Here is a 19,837-nt window from a genome sequence, read left to right as displayed (position 1 = left end):
GTCATGACGTCAACTCAGCAACTCCAGTCCCAAAATTTCCTCCAACTTCCAGAGTTGTTGTTCTGACTCATGAGGGGTTTCACGTGAATCTTCCCAGTCAGAAAAAATATTTTTCTGATAATTCAGACAAAACAGTGGAAGCACAGTAAATCTTAAAATCATTGCTGCTGGTCGTAACCATGCAGGTTCTCAGAATCCTGTTTGTACCTTGTAGATTTATGTGATCTATGAATCTGAAAATCAGCTTGAATTGACTGCAGCTGCCTCAAACACACACAGTTCACCACGAGCTCGGACACAAACAGTGAACGTCCCAAACTAACCAGCGGGAAATTCACCTGGATCGATTCCAGTTTTTTATACTTGAAATTAAAAAAAAAATCTTTGTCAGGTTTATAAATGAGGCCCAGGTGTAAATAACTTACCTTGAAGCTCCGGTAAAAGGCAAAGAAAACCTTCCAGAGAATAATAAATATAATTAAAAGACACTCACACACACGAGGATTGCTTTTTAAAATGTAAAGAGGCATTAAGTCGTTTTCCTTCAGTCCTTTTTTTTCTGGTTGTGGCTGCGTTACACCGGCTTTGATTCAGGGTTCAAAGCCGAGGCGTCTTTTGTCGTCGCCTCTAAACAAGAGCGCTCGTTGAGATGAACAGTTAATTGGACCTGATTTCTCATTATTACAACAGCATCTCTGCAGAATTTCAAGGTCAGAGACTTCACTGTGATATCATTGTGCCGTGCAGCTTTTCTGTTCAGAATTGAAATCTTGATCCTTTTCGTGCAAAAATGATTAATAGTCATACAAAAAAAAAAAACTGGGGCCAAGACTCCATTAAAAAGATATTAAGTGCTGGAAGTCCTTGATTGATGAATTAGCGACTCATTTTCAGACTCGCTCATATTGTTGAGATGCTGAGTGATGATCGGAAAACAGACGCGTAGCGATCCTGAAACAAAAGTCTCCTTTTGATAAATTCATTTTTCTTTCACAAACGATGCGCTCCCCTTTGTTCAGCCTCCATTAGTGCAGGCGAACTAACAACGATCGGGGCAGAGACGTTATCTGTTGTGGCTGACAGGCCGTCTGCAGCCGAGGGGGTGAACGCCCCGCACGCTCGGCTTCCTTCTGTAACCAAGCGAGTCGTCCTGAAGCCTCCCAGGAGCCGGCGAGAGGCGGAGGTCCATTAACCTCATGGATAAATAATAGGAGTCAGAGCTGGAGGTGGTTAGTGGATGATGGGTTACTGAACAGAAAGTGTCAGGATTAAAGGGGAGGATGAAGACAAAACAGAGCAGCTCGAAAGACAACCTGATTAGATTATTGTTAAAAGATGGAAAAGGTCTAATCGGGTTTACTCGGTAGATTTCGAGTCATTAATCGACGGAAGAAGACTTGATTAAAACCTAGAACTTGCATTTTTCATGCTAGCGAGTCACTTTGCTCATGTCTCGCGGCTCGGTGCGTTAGCGACACAAGAAAACGACGACTGCTGATCTATAATACAACATGTGAGCAGCCGGTGCTGTGGACGCGATGTCCCATATGACTGACACAGACAAACACACAGCAGCACTCTGAGGTAAACTCGAATATGTTGGGGAAAAAAATGGGACTGGACGCTGGATTAAACCTCACAAAAGTAAAGTGGAGCCTTCCGTCTCTTCAACAGGCGAATGACAACAAGCTGAAATACTTTTATACCAGAATCACTAACAGAGATATTCAACATATAGGAAAATGTATCAAATAAGGAAGGAGATAGTAAAAAGTCTACATGTTAAGACATCATCAAACAAGAAAAAGACAAATTTAGGAGCTTTCAGGAAGTCAGCTTTTATCCATCCTGCCCAAAATCACAAATCCTGTCAGGAGTTTTTCTAGTCTGAATATTTTGAGACTTCCTCAAACCTTCAGATAAAGAAGCTAAACCTTTTAGCTGGTGGACAAGAAAGCAGGAAAGAGTGCGAGACGAGGACAAAAGTACAAACTGAAAGAACGAATATGAATCAGGGAAGACGTTCATATATGTCCAGATGAAGCACTAAATACTGTTACGAGAAAACATATTTGATGAGAATACACATAATTTGTCATTTAAAATAATACAAAAATACATTTTAAGCAAACTGATATTATCACTTTTTTTGTTGCCTCAGTATCGGCTGGACAGACGTGAGCTTCGTTATTAAAATGAAGTCAATCATTTGTGTTGTTTTATTTAAAATGTTATGTTTATTCTGTCTGTTTTAACTCTTATTTTACATCAAACACGGATCATGCTGAAAAAATACTGAAGATTTGTTTCCATAATTCCAATAAATGAAATTCAGCACAATCAGCTCTGAATTAAAATCTGTATATTTGGAGCACAAAACGTCTGGAAAAGACAGACAGACGTTTCCTTTATTTGAAATGTTGCGTTTCTGTCGGTACCGACAGATGAAGGTCTGATAACCGAGCCTGAGAGGAGGGTAAACGACTGAACGTGAGGAGGAGAGACGAGATGAGAAAGAAGGAGAAGAAAACACGATGGGAACGCTTTGGGAACAGGTCAAGAGAGGACAGAGAGAAAGAGAGAGAGACAGAGAGAGAGAGAGAGAGAGAGAGAGAGAGAGTGGTGGGAAAGTGACTGAAAAAGATGAGAGAGGAGGAGGAGGAGAGAGACAGAGAGAGAGAGAGAGAGAGAGAGAGAGTGGTGGGAAAGTGACTGAAAAAGATGAGAGAGGAGGAGGAGGAGGAGGAGGATGAGAGGAAATGGGCGACCAGGGAGATTCACATATGGAGACATTACAAGAAAGAGGCAGAGATGTTAAGGGCAGCAAACACAGAAGGACGAGTGCGAGACTTTGCACTTTCCTGTGAGAGCGCGAGCAGTAAAGGTGGTGGGCCGAGAGATGAGAAGGCGAAGCAGAGCGAGGAAGAGGGAGAGAGAGACAGAGAGAGCGGCAGCGATTTCATGGAGAGCTGGAAACAGAGGTCGGGCGGACAGGCGGGTGGGCGAGCGAGCGAGCCAGAGGGGAAGGAAGGGAGGGAGGGAGACGGGGGCGGGGCTTGTGAGCAGCCGCAGCCAGTCAGAGGCCGGCGTGGTGCTCTGCAGGGTGAATCTTACCCTGGCAACACAATAGAGGGAGAGAGAGAGAGAGACGGCGGACAGGTGAACAGATGGCTGACTGACTGAGAGACAAGCTGATCAGTGGACTACAGAGGGTGTGTGTGTGTGTGTGTGTGTGTGTGTGTGTGTGTGCGTGTGTGTGTGTGTGTGTGCGTGTGTGTGTGTGTGCGTGTGTGTATGTGTGCTGTTACACAAAATGTTCACTGTGGGAGAGGAAGAAGGGAAATGTTCCTACTGTAGTGTTCACAGAATACTGTACCAGTGTGTTAACATGAGAGAGAGAGAAGCTCGTGATAGGTGGAGTGTGTTGGAGACGAGGAGGGGAACCTGCTGCGTGGTGCGTTTACTGCCAGACCAGTTTAATACAGATTTGAGGACATTTTGTCCAAACTGGACGATTCGTTACTCGTTACCCGTTACTGTAAGGAGTTCAAGTTCTCTCAGATTATCCAAGTGGCATAACTCTAAACTTACCCTGATTATTGCTTATTTGCCATATCGACTATCTTTCCTCAGCCTTCTCCGTAACATAGTTTGTAGGCACCAATTTACAAAATGTTGATTCAAGGTTTTTGCAGATAAACTGTGTGTGATGCTCAGTCTGACATGTGTGTTGATGATGTTCCTGGACCGTCATGACCAACGTTGCAACTGGATGAACACATTCTTCTAATATCATAGCTTAGTGATTCGGGAGTAAGACTGGGATCCGGAAACTGTGGCGGAAAACTTTAAGTCAGCAGTCCTGGAGCAACCTTTATCATGATGTTCATGAGAAACACCAACATGGCGACTTCAGATTAACCTCTGATAACAGCGTCGTGTTCAGGATTGGTTTTCAAACTGAAGGATTGTGCGGTTTATTTAAACATGTGTCTTTGTTTTCTGATAGTATTTACAACATCGTACTCACTAAGTTTATTTCTAAGATCTGGCAACATGACAACAACGACACAACAAAGTTAGATGGTCAGGAAACACGAGCAGTCGAGACAATCAGAACCAAATGTGGGCTAAAGGTAAAAACAGTTCCCAATTTAAACATCCATCACTGTTAATAACCCGATCATCCGACTGTAAGTCTTACTGAGTCAGAACAGATTTCTCTTATATCAGCCATTTCTTCAGTGAGTATAATATCGTCAGAATTGACAGAAATAAAGACTGAAACGATGAAAACAAGACAGTATCGATCCTTTAGGTCTTTGTTGGGATTTGGGTTAGACGGTGGTCATGTGATCGACTTCAGGGTTAGAAAGCACCAGAATCGTGCCACCTTCAGTATGAAAGTGTGAGTCTGTCCATGTGAACGATGCACCAACATGTCTCCGGTGTCATCACACATTTTGTTTGCCAGTTTTTTAAGAAGTCTGTCTGTGTGCTGACAGTCGAGGGCGGGAGGTCCACGCCTCGATCACGTCTGCCACGCAGCCCTCTGTCACATGCCGTCATTGTCACGCCGAAGTTGTTTTTATTTCCTTTGTGTTTTTCTTTTCTTTTGTTCCCTCAAAATACTTTCATTTTTTTTTTAGGTCAGAACAAACACACACACACACGCATATCCGCACAGCGACTGCCACTGCGGAGAGTGTTTTCTATGAACTGTGGACAACAAAGCGTGTGTCGTCGCCTCCCGTGCGTTAAATTTGCATTAAGCTGCAGATCAGAGCGCCGACTTGTTCTGGTGAGACCGAACAGCTGAATCAGGCGACTGTCTCCGCTGTTGGAACAAATCTGTCTAATAACCCGTTTCTGTGGGTAGATAAAACGCGGCTTTGACACTGCGATGATAATAACGGCTTCCAGTTTTAATGAGATTCATATCAAAGAGCGCCATTGTTATTAAAACTGAAAAGTCTCTTTACCCGACATCCACATGGCATCATTACCCTCTTGCCCTCACCTGTTTTGAAGATTTAAGACTTAATTCATCCCAAATTAAAGGAATCTCCGTCTCTGCCTCCTCGGGGGTTTTGTGTCGAGAGCTCCTGCAGGTACGAGTTACCGCCGGCTGCTCATCCGAGGTCGACTTGCATGCGGTTGAATCATCCTCAGTTGAGAAACATGTGCTAATGTTTTAATCAGACCACCACGAGGCTGCAGTCTCACTTGACACGGCATAATTAATTAAAAGAAATAAAAGAATGTGTGAGATATTAACTGTGATCTCAGAGTACTTTGTATCTGATTGATTATCTATGACACCATAAAGAATCTTGTTTGTCTCTATGATCTATGATTGAGCCCTCAGAGGAGCAATTCACCACAAAATATAAAACATTCAGTCTGTACAGTTTCTCCTCACACTCATGATGATATAGAGTCAGAGTTGCAGCATTCTGCTAAACAACTGAAGTAGCTGGAGACTTTCAGAGACTACTCAAAAATGTGATTAAAACTTTGCAGAATTAGCTGTTAGCACTTCCTGTTAGCAGTGAACCTGTGGATGTTCAGACAACCGTCACTGCATCACTGTGATACTGAAGAGAACTTAAAAACGTGATGTTTCTAAGGCAAGTTCTGCACATGTGAGGAGAGACTTTTTTGAGGATTCCAAGCAGATTTACGGAGCCCTCCTCTCCTCCTCCTGATGATATAAAGTCCTCCTCTCCTCCTCCTGATGATATAAAGTCCTCCTCTCCTCCTCCTGATGATATAAAGTCCTCCTCTCCTCCTCCTGAGGATATAAAGTCCTCCTCTCCTCCTCCTGATGATATAAAGTCCTCCTCTCCTCCTCCTGATGATACAAAGTCCTCCTCTCCTCCTCCTGATGATATAAAGTCCTCCTCTCCTCCTCCTGATGATAGAAAGTCCTCCTCTCCTCCTCCTGATGATATAAAGTCCTCCTCTCCTCCTCCTGATGATATAAAGTCCTCCTCTCCTCCACCTGATGATATAAAGTCCTCCTCTCCTCCCCCTGATGATATAAAGTCAGGTGAAGTGTCGTAGTCCACAGAACATTTCTGGAGCTTCACAGTAAAACAGAGTTGCAGTGTTCTGCTGAACACCTGAAGCAGCTGGAGACTTGATTTAAAACAGAGAAATTACCAAAATAGCTTTTTAGCTTATTTTTCTTGTTTGTAACTATATGAACATGTATTCCAACCTGTTTCCAACACAAATAAACTTGTTTAAATTGTTGTTTTTAAATCAACCAAAAAGTGAGTTTTTCTTGATTAATATTTTAGATTTTAATTTTTTATATTAATTTTCAAGATACTGTCTGTTGAGCATAGCAGCATTTAAGATAATTTCCTTCTAGCTGAGAGAAAAGGAGGCAGCAGGAAGTTTGTTGAAAAGGAAATATTATTGAATCATTTACAATATCCTGTAAAGATATATCAATATTTTTTTTAACATTTATTAATAGGAAACCAGTTTGTTCTTCAAAAGCCATTAAATGAAAAAACGTGTTTATTTCCATGTTAAGATAATAATGTTTTCAGGACTCGGTTAAAGGTGGAATTGATTTTATAAATTGGAGATTTTTTTTTTTTTTTTTTTTTGCAGTGTTCTTCATCCTTTATTTCCTTTTTTTGCTGATAGATTTCAAGGCGGAGGGATTTTCTCCCTCTTTCTCTTCATCTTATGCCACTCAGGGCTAAAGCTTGTATTTGGACCACAGAAGGCTCTCCAGCTCCGGTTTAAGATCCATTCTGCTGCGAGGATCTATCTGCTTGGCTGTGTGGTCAAGGGCCCACCAGGCAAAGCTACTTAACGGCAAATCTCGTTTAGCAGAATCCTCTCAAAATAAGAGCCTCTCTCTCTCTGTCTCGCTCTGCCTCCCCCGCTCTCCCTCGTTCTCCTCTCGCCCTCTCCAAAGTGTGCTAACACTGACACAACCTGACTGCCGTTAGCCACGCGCTAACACCACCGCCTGCTCCCTCACACACCCTTTACCCTTTTTTGCTTCGCTCAACCACTTTCCTCGGTGCAAAGCTTCACACCAATTAGTAACACTGTTGATTAGCTGGTGTGTCGAGGTGCGATGCCTCACTGTGTCTTCTGACACACGGCTCAGGTTTATACACTTTACCGCCCCGTGAAAGTGCCACGGGCAGCTCCGGCAGATCTGTAACTCGGTAAAGATGGGGGCGCTTGTTTTTTTTTCTGACGCCACAACCTTTTGATTTCAAAAGCTTTTCTCCTGTTGGAATTTGAATCAGCAGTTCCTTCACCCTTTTAATCCGTGACTTCCCTGAGAGCACCTGCCGGGTGAAGGAGTGCAGATTCGGTGGTAATAAGTTGCTTTCACGTGGGCGGCAGATGTTACGAACGTTGACCTGACAGATCGATGGAGGATTATCAGAGGCAGAATGTTGTTTTTTTTCTGCGAGGGAAAAAAACAAAAAAAAAAAAACATCCTCGTATGTCATCAGCAGGGTCAAACTGTTCCATCTGACTTCTGCTGCTTCATTTTTTATTTTTTTTTATACAATGAACCGTGTGGGAGTCGGCAGATGCGATGCAATCACGGCTGGTCATTTGTGTTTGTTGGGAAATGTTGGGAAAGAAAAAGAAAAAATGGCTTCACACAGATGTGCCTGAAGTGGTAAATCCAAAAGGGAAAAAAAAAAGTGCATGAAATAAAATGAAATGTAAATGTGCCTCCTCCTTCTCCTCCTCTACCCTCTTCTCTGACCGCCTCAGACATTGCGAAAGAAAGGCTTTAACGGCTGCAACAGCCCCGAGCCCGACGGCGACGACTCCATCGACCAAAGCCCGCTAAACGAGGACAAGTACCGCAAGACCGAGGACCTGGACAGCCTCTTCAAACGCTACGGCGTGAGTACCGTCACACTTTTGTCACCTCATCTAACCTACCCTTTCTCTTTCTTCTTCTCTGTCTCTATCTACCGTCTCTTCCTGTCTGTCTGTCTGCCCTCTTCTTGTCTTTTGTTTGGGGAACGAAGGCTCTGAACAAGAAAGAGCACCGGGACTCTGAGAGCCCAGACCCCGAGGAGCCCTTCTCCCTCACCCCCCGCACTGAGGAGAAATACAAAAAAATTGACGAGGAGTTTGATAAAATGATGCAGAACTATAGGCTGTCAGTGAGTACCGCCCCCACCCACCCCCACCTCCCTCTGTGTAACCCCGCCCCCCTCCTCATGCTGGTACCTGCTGCCGGAGGTGTTTTTTCTCCGGCTCTTGATGGCGGCCTGAATACTCACAGAGCACTCGCCTTCACCATCCCCCCTCCCCCACCACACCTCCCTCACTCCACCTCTCACCAACAGCACCGCCCCCCCCCCCCACAGAATCACCCCCCACAATCCCCCCCCCCACCTCTGATGGTGTGAACCCGAGCAGGTAAAGGTAGAAGCAGAGAGGCCGAGCTGAGGGAACACTTGGGGCTGCAACCAGTTATTATATTTGATTTATTACTTGTAATTTGTCAGGAAACTGTGAAAAATGTGTCGCAGATGTTCTCAGAGCTCCAGGTTTTGTCTGACAGTCTGATTCTATGGAAGCTTATGAGAAAATGACCCTAATTGTAACTTGATTAATCACCCCAGTCAACAGTTTACTGACGAGTTTCTTGTCTCCACTCCTTAGTTTCACGTCTTCTGCAGCACAGCATGGTGTTCGTTTTTGTAGATTATGGTCCGCTTTAGAGAAAATGTTTGAGTAATCTGCAGATTGTCAATAATTTTGCTCCATAATCTGTCAGAAGTAGTTGATCAGAAGTGATCAGAGCTCATAATGATGCGTTCAGATGCTCCCAGTCGCTTGTTTCAAGTCTTCTTCCTCCCATTTGATAATAAATAAGGGTGCGCTGTAGGAGAGCAGCTACCTTGGATCAATAAATCGAAATCTTGGGTGACTAAATGATATTTTGCTCTATTAAATGTTCGAAAGCGGTAAAAAATCAGAAGTTCTCAGAAATAAAAGTGACAAATGTTTAATAATCTAAATGAAGAAAAGCAGCCTCATCAAAATATTCAGTATTTTAAATGATCAGAATCGTTACAGATACATTTTTCTCTCAGCTGATCGACACATTGTTTCATCTTTAGATAAAACATCTAAACGCTTCAAACGTTTTCAGTGTTTCGTTTAATCGCTGAAATTCTGGGGAAACGTCCTCAAACGTAAACGTAAAGAGAATAAATCTTTAATTCTTGACCTGGTTTGTGAGTCACACAGAGTTTCATCAGTGGTTGTTAGACAGTGAGAACACCAACTCCCATGATCCCACACCACTTGCTTCTTTTGATTTGCTTTGATTAAACTTCCCACAGCAGCAGAGATGATGCTTACTAACATACATGAACTAAATCTTTGGCATCAACAGTTTCAACAAATCATCTTCCTTTGAGATATCAGGAGTCACTTTCCTTCATTTTTATGATGCAAGTTGTCGTTTTTGAGGCCGAGTTTTAAACTATTTTTGAAACGTGCCATGTGCGCTTGAAACCGCGCGACGTAATCCACCTGTGCTGCCAGACTTCATGTCTTGTTTTAATCAAAAAGGGACGTCTAGGATGAAGAAACTGTCACCGCTCTGCAAATATAAACTTTGTGTGAGTGAGAAATCCTTCGGAAAAAGAAAAAAAAAAAGCAGCATAACACCAAATAGGCCATGCTTCACTGTGATTATTCATCTGAAGTTAGAGTCATCACAGCGAAGAGCATCCTCTGGAGTATTATGGCTTTAATACACTGTTTTCTGGAGCCGCCGCGAGTTCAGTAATGTACAAGAATAAACAACAGAAGGAGAGGAGAGCTAACTAGGTCCCCGGTTTTTCACAAAAGTTGGCATAGCAACTGTTATCGCAGGGGGAAATAATGCTTTATGGTAATAATCAACACGTTCGGAGCGTGCCTCTGAGCGCTCGCATCGCTCGGCTGAAAGCACCGATCGTGTAACACTGAGCAACACTGAAGAAACGAGCAGCAGGTCGGGCTGAGTTTACCCCCTGACATTACGCAGGTATCAGAGAAGCAAGCCGGCGGTGCAGTCGCTAACTGCTCGTCATGTACGGCGTTGCTGAGGTCACTTTGTTGGCGGCGCGGTTCTGCTCCTGCTCCTGACATTATCCAGGTTCTGCCTCCTGACTGGCGCTCCGCCAACCCCCTTTTTACCGCGCCGCTCCTGTGCCAATTTCTCCGTGATTCATTTTTCCTCCGTGCTCAATAATGCCATTAATGTCACTTTAATGAGTAGCACTCAATTTACGGCCCCGCTTCCTGTCTGCCTGCTCCTCTGATTGGTCACCGGGGACACGAGTCGCGTTAGAAGAGCTGCAGGAGAGTTAGACGGCAGGCTATTCTTTAAATCATACATGTGATCATTCTTCTAAAAGGACGAGTCAGTTTGTGCCGTAAATGTGACTTTGTGGAGGATGTAATGTGGAGACATAATCAGATCAGAAAGATTGTAAACAAGCTCTGTGTTTGACCTTCTGCAGCCCAACGTTCCCTCCTGAGGGACGCGAGCACAGAACTTTTCAGGGACTGCTTGTACTGTGAAAATGAAGACGTCATAGATTTATAAGATCTAGATATCCAGTGCAGAGAGGGAGCCTGTGAGAAAAACTCAAATAGTTTTCTAGCGTCTGCTTCCCTAAACCTTCGCAGACTTCACACTGTCAGGTAGATATAAAAGAGTCTTTATTGAACTTGTTTGCAGTTCGAGGTGTCCTGTCAGTTTTACAGACCTCTCTTTAACATGGAAGCTTATGAGGAAAATGCTTCAATGCTTGTGACGTCACTGGTTTCATACAGAAGTCAGATTGTATGTAAGCGTATGATAACAGATGACCTCAGTAAACAGTTTTCTGATTAGTTTATGGTTTCAATCTCTAGTTTCAAGTCTTCCTCATTTAAGCACAATGTTCATTAAGGAAATTTAAGTTCCATTTAGAGTAAAATTCACAATAAATCGAGTCCAGTCCTCCTCTGCTTCGACCTCTCATTTTAATTTTGACTCGTCTTTTTTGGTTATTGAAGCCATTTTTTAAAAGCACGCTCCGTCAAAGGCAGCGGATAAAACCTTAAAGATATGTTGTCTCCAAGGGAAATGATGTGACAGGGATCAGAAATAACATTTGTTAGTTAAATTGAATCAAACGCACCCAGAGCTGCACATCACTTCATGGCAGAGTTCAAGATAGATAAACAAACCCAGGTGTCGGTCTTTAAAACATAGTAAATATTAATTGCCTTCACGTTGCGCCTGAAAGAGAAAAACAAGCCGTCTCTTGACTCTGGTTTGCCGAGACAGAAGAGTATAATTCAGTCCACCTCCCCTGCAGAGCTGCAGCTCCTGGCGCTCTGCGATTGGACTCCAGCCGAACATTAGTGTGTAACGTCCTCGCCGCCACGCTGCCCTCCGGTCTCTCAGCCTGCCCGGGTTGCCCGGCACACCTTTCACAGGGCTTCAGCAAACGGATGCATACACCACCACCACCACCACCACCACCACCACCACTCCTCCCCTCCGCATCATAATCCCCAGCATGACAGCTAGGGGCCGGGATATACAAGCTTAATCCCACTTGTACTAAAATACCTCCTGAGGTAGGGAGAGAGTGGCGAGGGAGAATGGGCAGGACGCTCGGCGAGACGAGCCCGCGAGCTAACGTATCTGTTCCCGTAACGCTGGCGCTGCGGTGGGCGAGAAGAAAAAAAAGAGAGCTTTTTTTTTGTTAACCGGAGGGCCTCTGGTTTGATCCTTTTTCTGGCTCTGAGAATCAGTGTCGGGGAAATTGAATAAGAAATAGATTTCTTCCTTTTTAACAAGTAGCTCCGTGGTGCCCTTGAGCAAAGCAGCTGAACGAATGAGTGTCTTCTGCAGAGGCTCGGCGTGAATGTGAACAGGCAGGATGTGAAACATGATAGTAAAAAAAATGCCGCTCCGGCTGCAGAGTTCATCACGTCGAATTTGGGTTTTTTAAAAAATATTTGGCTGTCACTTCGTGTGATAAGTCACTTCTCAGCTGAACTGAAACATTTAAATCCACTTTAAAGTACAACTAGAGAATAATAACAGTTTAATGTCAGATGTTCAAACTAAAGTAATAAATGAAAAGACAGATGTGTGTGTTCAGATTTAGGGAGGAGAAGTCGACAGCTGTCTGAAAACTAGATACTCAAGTGAAGTAAAAATGTACTTTGGTGCAGTAACAAAGTATTTGTACCTCGGCTGCGACGTCTAAAGGTCAACACAACACCTCTCTGACGCCGCCTTTGTGTTCACATCCACAGCTGCTAACAAACACGACGTGACAATAGAACGAGGACACGAGGGAGGGGAAGGCAAAACTAGGCCGTGAGTTAAATTCACTCTGATTTTAAACCCTTTGCATCCAGGAAACACACCCTGGTGGTGAGAGCTCCTCTGAGGGGAGAACGGGTCGGCTGTTCTCTCACCACTTTTTGTTTCCCCTTCGCACTGAAGAGGCCTCGAGCTTCGTCACGCGAGAGGAAAGCAAAAAAGCTCCCGGTCGATTTATTTACCGAGCCGGCAGGATGATGAGCAGAAGCCCAATTAACCCTCCTGCAGTGCCGCGGTGTTAAATGGAGCTGGAGTGGGCAGATGTAAATTCACTTGTAATTCTTCAAAAACATGGATTAATGCTCGGCGGAGCACAGTGCAGAGCGGGGTGAGGACACGGTTAAAATTCATATTTAGCGAAGAAAGTGAAGAGGGTTTGGTGGTTATGTCACCGATCTCCTAGCAACCAGGAGCTGGCACCTTCATGGCGGTCCTGTTGAGGCCATTAGAGCCCGGCAATGAAAGGAGAGGCAACATAAAGAGGAGCGTTTGTGGTGCGCCGGAAGTTTTGGTCGCAATTAAACGAGCCCTGAAAACACAGCGGAGGCTGAGCAGAACGTTTTTAGATGACACGAGCAGGAAGTGATTGTCCAATCAGCTGATGTCCTCGTGACTCTGAAGCAAGCGAGACGGTTAACGAGAAGATCGGCAGTTGTTTTAGTTTAGCGAGCCGGATGAAGAGCGTTCAGGAATCACAGCAGGTGAAAGTTTCTGTCAGCTCGGGGTTTATCTGAAGGTGACGGGTTCGATTCCCTCGGTCCTGCCCGTCTTGATATCTAAATATTGTCAGGCTGCAGTCGAACCCCGCCCTCCCTCCGCCCCGTCAGGATGGTGTACATCCTCCGTCCCCTCTGCACTAACCCTTCACCCCCATCACTCACCCCTCCATGTGTCCCTCCACTCCCTCCTCCTCCCTCTGCTTGGCCGGTGTGCAGTGGTGCGGTGCTGTCAGCTGCTATCTCCACCCGCCCCCGGGGTCGCCACTTCGCTCTGTGTTTACAGCAAACGTCCCTCTTCACACTCTGACGGGTGACATTTTAAAATCTTAGAAACCCAGAAGGATCAGAGCTCGACACAGCGACAGACTGATCCTGTTCACCGGTTCTCTCCCCGTCAGAACTCACTCATACTCAACATTTTAAATGAAAGTTTCCTGGGTGTGTAACTCTACATATATAGAAGATAAAGTTTACAACAATAAATAAATAATTGAGCCTGACGATAGATGTAGTCGACCGATATCAGATTTTTCAGTAATATAAAGATTAAAATGCTTGGGATGTTTTTTAATTTTTAAATTCTAGGTGAAGTTTAATATCTATGATCTTTTAGGGATATTTGGCAAAAGATTGTGTGTACACCAGCAGATATATCGATATGAAACATTTTCCTATTTTTCTTGATAATTAGGACCAAATAAAATCGTTATTTCCACTAAAACTTCCTGCAAAGTTATTAGGAAATGATGCAGCCTCTTCTTGCACCCGTCAAGATAAAGTGTTACCAAATATTAGATAACATTTCCTTGTTTTACCTCTGTTCCCTCGTCTCTCCCTCCCCCCAAAGTAAAAAAGAAGTTCCAGAGTAGGAAAGGGGGAGGCGGAGATCGAGGGCAGGAAGGTGCCCTCGTCCTCCTCCTCTGCGTTAGAACTGGGTCCCAGGCAGTTTGAGTACAGTACAGAGCAGCACTGGCCCATATTCTATATATAGAAGTCCTTCTTTTCAGATTGACTTGGAACAGGGTGAAATGGGTCGGATGGCTGGACAACCCGAGGTCCTTGCCCTTGATATTTTTTTTTTATTTTCCCCGGCCCGCGGGCTGTCTGGTCATCGGCTCTCTGAGAGAAGTAATAACGAAAGTGTGTTAGATGAAGTATTTCTGCTCAGGAAGCTCTCGCACACAGTAGGACATCTTCCTAATGTCCCCCGGTGATGTCAGCGGGTGGGGAGGCGGCGGCGGTGGTGGTGGTGGGATGTAGCTGGAATGTGACGGGCACGTTCTGAAAAATGTCGCCAATAACACGACGCAATAACCCGCCGCCGCTGCGACACGTGTCTTAACCTGAAGCATGAGATGTGAAAGGCGACGCAGCTTCTTTTTTTCTCCACCAAGTCACCGTGCATGCTGAAACTGAGCGTGTGTGTGTGTGTGTGTGTGTGTGTGTGTGTGTGTGTGTTTACTTTAAAGGAATGTTTCCAATGTTTTTATATATTTTATCCCATTTAAAACAAAGCTGCAAACACTTGACTTCACTCTCAGATTTATTTCCTGCTCAGTAGATCCTGGTTTGAAGGTTGGAAATTGGTCAATAATGATATAAAGTATTCAGTAAATGTTCTGATGAATGTAAATCATCAGTGTGTCTGTTGGATCCGACTCATTATATAAAAAAACTGTATTTACACTCCACAAACCTGCCGATTTAATGATTTCTCTTTGTTGCTGAGCTCTTAAAACGTAATTTTCTGAAAATAAAAGATTATCTGTCGGCGCAGAGAGAAACTGGTTCAGCTTATTTCCAATGCAAATTAACTTCTGATCAGTTTTAATTTATTGTTATCGTGTGCGGTGACCCACATTATTCTGTCTAGGTTCAAGAAACAGACGCTCAAAGTCCGTAAGAATTCTTGAAACAAGTTATTTTCTGTTACAAGTTGAAATGAATAAACTGCAACAGCTCCAGCCTGAAGAAAGGACTCGATTATTATTGATAAACTGCAGATTTTAGTGCTAAAAAGGTGTTTTTAAAGGTCCAGTATGCAGGATTACAGAAGATCTATCTGCAGAAATGTAATAAAATATTGATTGTTATGTTTTCTTTAGTGTTTAATCCCCAGAAACCAGCAATCTTTGTGGTTTTGATACCTTAAAATTAGCTTTTTGTACCTACAGACGGGGCGTGTCCTCTTCCAGAGGGTCCGCCATGTTTTTTTTACAGTAGCCCAGAGCGGACAAACCAAACGCTGTAGAGAGGGACTCTGACATTTGTCATGGGGATTTAAGATGCTTGACAGGATGATAAATTATTCTCCCAATATTTGGATTTTTATATTATCAGCTATTTGTTATTTATCTGCAATATTCTACAAAGAAGAAGAAGAAGAGGAAGAAGAAGTGACCTCCAAGTGAAACAATTCCTCTGTGATTTCAAATTAAATTTATATATTTAGATACATGAAAAATTGTCAGTAACTGAAATATAAAACCCGTTTGGAAACACTCTCCCTGCTGTGATTGGTTGTGTTGGTGCGACTGTGTGTTTCTTCACCTGCGAGCTCGTTGGCGCTGCTGCAGATCACTAACTGATCACCTGTCCTTTACTGTGTACCTGAATGTGTGTGTGTGTGTGTGAGCGTGTGGCGAGACACACATCTGAGCCCCGCCTTCTTCCTGTCTCTCCACCAGTCGACAGTCCCACAGCCCACCTTCTCCATGCCAGTCACCGTGCCAGTATCCAATCAGAACGCAGCGGCGGCGGCAGCCCTCCAGTTCAGCAACAACCCCGGCGGCGCCCTGGTCACCACCACCTCCTTTGTCACCTCCACCCTCACAGACCCCCGCCTCCTGTCGCCACAGCAACCAGCTCTGCAGAGGAACACCGTGTCGCCAGGGTTACCACAGCGACCCGCCAGCGCAGGTAAGAGACACGCAGCTGGACTGCTTCTGGTTCAAAACTGTTTCTGTCTGCGTCGGCCGTGATGATCAATAGTTTGTGGCATTTTTCATAGAAATAAACGTTGGAGCGGCTGATTGATCCGACCAGCATATTACAGCTGGATGTTTGATAGCTGAAGAATCCAGCAGCTGATGAGTTTTTAGGACGTCTGACAGCAGCAGCGGCGGTTTGAAATAAAACTGAAGAAGAAACAAAATGACAAAAAATCTCCAAACTGGTACAAAAGAAGATTGAAGGAAGAAGACTTCAGAGTGCCGCCCACACGGTGTGACTGACAGCTGCTGTGCTGTGGTGCAGAAACAGCAACACAGAGACAATTTAAAAAAGGAAAACTCAGACTTCTGTCTCTAAAATGAGACACTTAGACACGTAAACGTACGTTAAAACAAGCTGCTGGTGACTCTGTTTCACTCCGTCTGCCAAGAGATCAGCGTTAAAGATTTATCACCTCATCACTTACTCTGAAATCACTTTGGGAAGCAGCAGAAATCACAATAATAAGTAGATTTTAATGTTCACTTGACCATTTAAAAGAAAGACTTTCCTGTCTTCATCTCTTCCAGAGAAACTCCGTCACATTAAGCTTCTAATCACAGTTGATGAATAAGAAATGCTACAAGCTATAAATGTGTTTTTTATTGTTGTGAATGCTAATTAGCAGCAGCTGTCAGCACTCTCGTGTTTTGCGTATATGAATCACATCCCTGTTTAAACTGCTGACATATAGAAAGATGGACGACGGGTCTTCGCTTCCTCCCACTGAACAGAAGATGAAGCCAAACTGTCCTGGATGTGAGCGCTCGATTTGGAGCCAGAGTCTGTGCAGAACTGATCCGACGGTGTCGTCCGTACACCTGCTGGCTCGTTAGTGAGCAGGACTGGGCTGTTAACTGTCTTTTTATATCATCACACAAACATTTATCAGAAACAATGTAGCTCGAGAGTGACAGAAACAACCTTTTGTAAACGTGTATCTGAGGTGGACTTTGAGTTTTTGGTTCGACCCGTGTCCAGTCTGCCGACCAGAGAGCATCTGAGTAGAGCATTTTTAAATCAATTTATCGGCAATCAGACACAAAAAAACACGGATACTGATGATCGGAAAAATGCTGAATATCGTCTCGCTGTCCCAGAAATCTGCTCACACACGTCGGTGGGAAAGTCAGGTGACGTTTCAAAACATTTCTGGAGCTTCACAGCAAAACAGAGTTGCAGCAAATGTCCTAAACACCTTTAGTAGAGTGGAGACTTGTTTTAAAACAGAAAAAACACCCCCAAAAAAAACATATAATGGCTTTGGAAGACATTAGTGGCTCAGCAGCTCCTGATCAGGTTGGTGTTTTGGAGCTTCTGGAGACTTTCTATTGTTTAGTTCTTATCTTGTTTGGTTGTTTTTTCAGTTTTTAATCAAGTCTCCAGCTGCTTCAGGTGTTTAGCAGAGCGATGCAACTCTGTTTTACTGTGAAGCTCTAGAAATATTTTGCAGACTACAAAAAACTTCACCTGACTTTATATCAGCACGGAGGGAGGAGAGGATGCCTGAGTTTACATTTTTGGGTGAACTGCTCCTTTAAAGACATTTCTCATAAGCTGCTATAGGTGCAGTTCCTCCACCGTCTGTACGCAGAAGCTCAGTTGATGTAACGAGAGAGTTTTATCGAGTTGTCGACCAGAGAAGCGAGCGTGAGTCGGTCACCTGTCAGCGTGAGTAACTCCTGTTGGCTGGAATAAGTGCGCAGCTTCTCGTAATGACACGAATCCATCACTTCCTGTGACGGCGGCTGGTTCGCTCCCGTACGTGCACCCTGCTGCCTCTGTGTGGCGGACCAATCCTTCACCCTCTGACTAAAAGGATTTGTGCCCCATTTTTGCGTCTCAGACAAGGTTACTTATCAAGCTTTGTTCCGACCAGCATAATCTCATTGTAAGTCAGAATTAGGTGATGTAACGCGCAACAAATGCATTACGGCATCTTTCATAACATGCCGTTCTCCGAGGCAGGAGGGTTTCACATAGCGGTAATGGACCCCCTCCTCCCTCCTCCCCCCTCCCTCCTCCCTCCTCCCTCCTCCTCCTCCTCCTCCCTCCTCCTCCTCCTCCCTCCTCTTCATAACCTCAGCCGTGTAAATACTCTGCTATGCATCCCACATTACCAGAGATGTATTGGGTTCATCGTGTTGTGCTTATTGGTGTTTTTCCACGCGTCCACTCCAGCCAGATATTTTTCACTCGCCCTCAATGACCTCAACTCTTTCTGCCTTTTTCTGAGGAGCCTTTGAGCCAAAAACCAAATCTGTACCACGACTGGGGAAAACAAGTGTCAGTGCAGAAGAATGCTGTCTGCTCGCTGGAGGAGAAACTTGTTGCTGCAGTGTTTAAAGTTAAACATATTGTGCTGCGTGAAACATACAGCACGTGATCTTTGCTGATGTTTTACAAGCTGAAGCTACATGTTTCTAATTATTTTTGGTAATTTGGGGGCAGCAGAACAATCTGTAGATACAAAATGATCTGATTCCAGCTTCTTAAATGTTTAAATTTACTGGTTTCTTTCCTCCTCTGTGACAGTAAACTGAATATATTTGAGTTGTAGATGTTTGTGGACGACATCTTGGGATTCAGGAAACACTGATTGACAGTTTCCACTATTTTTTGACATTGACAATAACAGAGCTGATCCATTAGTTGAGAAAATAAAGGCCTAATGAATCATCAGTGAATGTAATCATTAGCTGACATGTTAAGCTAACTGAGCGTCCATGATTAGCAGCATTAGCATTCATTAGCAGTCATTTTTGTGGCCACCTGATAAAACCAGCGCTGTGATTTCTTTCCAGTAAGACAAGAAAACTGTAAATCTGTGAGCTGATAAACCCAAAGAAGAAGCTGGAAGATGATGATGATGTGCCGCGTGGAGCTGAGGGGAAATGAAGCTAATGAATATTTGTATTATTGATTAATCTGACGGGTCATTTCCATGATTTTTTGTTTACTGACATAAACGACGAGTTAAAGCAGCACATGTTCGACTTTTCTCCTTGTCAAAATGTCTCAAAATATTTATGGAATATCAAAATAGTTCCAACTTATTGTCTTCCAGTCAGCTGGTTGATGAGCGGACTCTGACTTTAGCTCATCAGCTAATTTTGCACCAGTAGCTGCAAACTGGGCTCGAAATCAAACCTCTCTGGATAAAAGTTAAAAAGATCAAACATGTCAGTATTTCTCAGTCTTATTTCTCAGTTTGAATCAGGAAACTTTTTGAATTTTGACACATTTTGACAGAGACTCACTTTGTAAACCTCTTGTCTCCAAACTTTGGCCCGAACATGAATAGACCCGTCTGAAGAGAAGCTCTGAGGGTGTGTTGTGTTGCTGTGAGACCTCTGCAGCCTTGGCTTTAAAACATCTGTCAGGACACTTTAATGGAACATTTTACTTTTGTAATTTCAACCTCAAACACCTGATTTATTCAGCTGTGTTGTAACACGTCAGTCCTCTTCACTCTTTTCTGTTCATGAGCGACAGTGTGCATCGACCCGGCTCAGATCGTTCTCCTGGATTTTGGATTACAAACTCTTTTGCTAACAGAAGTTATTGACCGTTAGATAATCTTCACAGATGAACAGCTGACGTGAGGCTGATTGATTGTGTGCTTTTATGTTTTTGGCCTTTTGAGAGAGAACTTTGTACCAAACTTTTTTCCAAACGATACCCAACAAAATAACTCACCGTACAATATAAAGTAGTAACAGTAATAACA

The 19,837-nt window shown here is 43.9% G+C and overlaps 1 protein-coding gene across 11 annotated transcripts in view; it reads left to right on the top strand.

Annotated features, from left to right (window-relative positions):
* The window catches only part of mef2d (myocyte enhancer factor 2d), a 102,953-nt gene that overhangs the window by 53,550 nt on the left and 29,566 nt on the right, over positions 1 to 19,837 (top strand). For 6 of the 11 annotated variants that reach the window (XM_037073872.1, XM_037073874.1, XM_037073871.1 and 3 more), the window contains 2 exons: positions 8,031 to 8,168; positions 15,804 to 16,035. In XM_037073872.1, the coding sequence (XP_036929767.1) occupies positions 8,031 to 8,168; positions 15,804 to 16,035 (370 nt within the window). Of the gene's footprint in view, positions 1 to 7,767; positions 7,903 to 8,030; positions 8,169 to 15,803; positions 16,036 to 19,837 lie in introns of all 11 variants that reach the window. The other 5 variants (XM_037073873.1, XM_037073877.1, XM_037073880.1 and 2 more) reach the window with 1 other exon arrangement.

The sequence above is a fragment of the Acanthopagrus latus genome, chromosome 17 (assembly GCF_904848185.1).
Source record: "Acanthopagrus latus isolate v.2019 chromosome 17, fAcaLat1.1, whole genome shotgun sequence".
NCBI classification, from domain to species: Eukaryota; Metazoa; Chordata; class Actinopteri; order Spariformes; family Sparidae; genus Acanthopagrus; species Acanthopagrus latus.
Note: the sequence above shows the minus strand (reverse complement) of the source record. Positions and strands in the feature narration are given on the sequence as shown.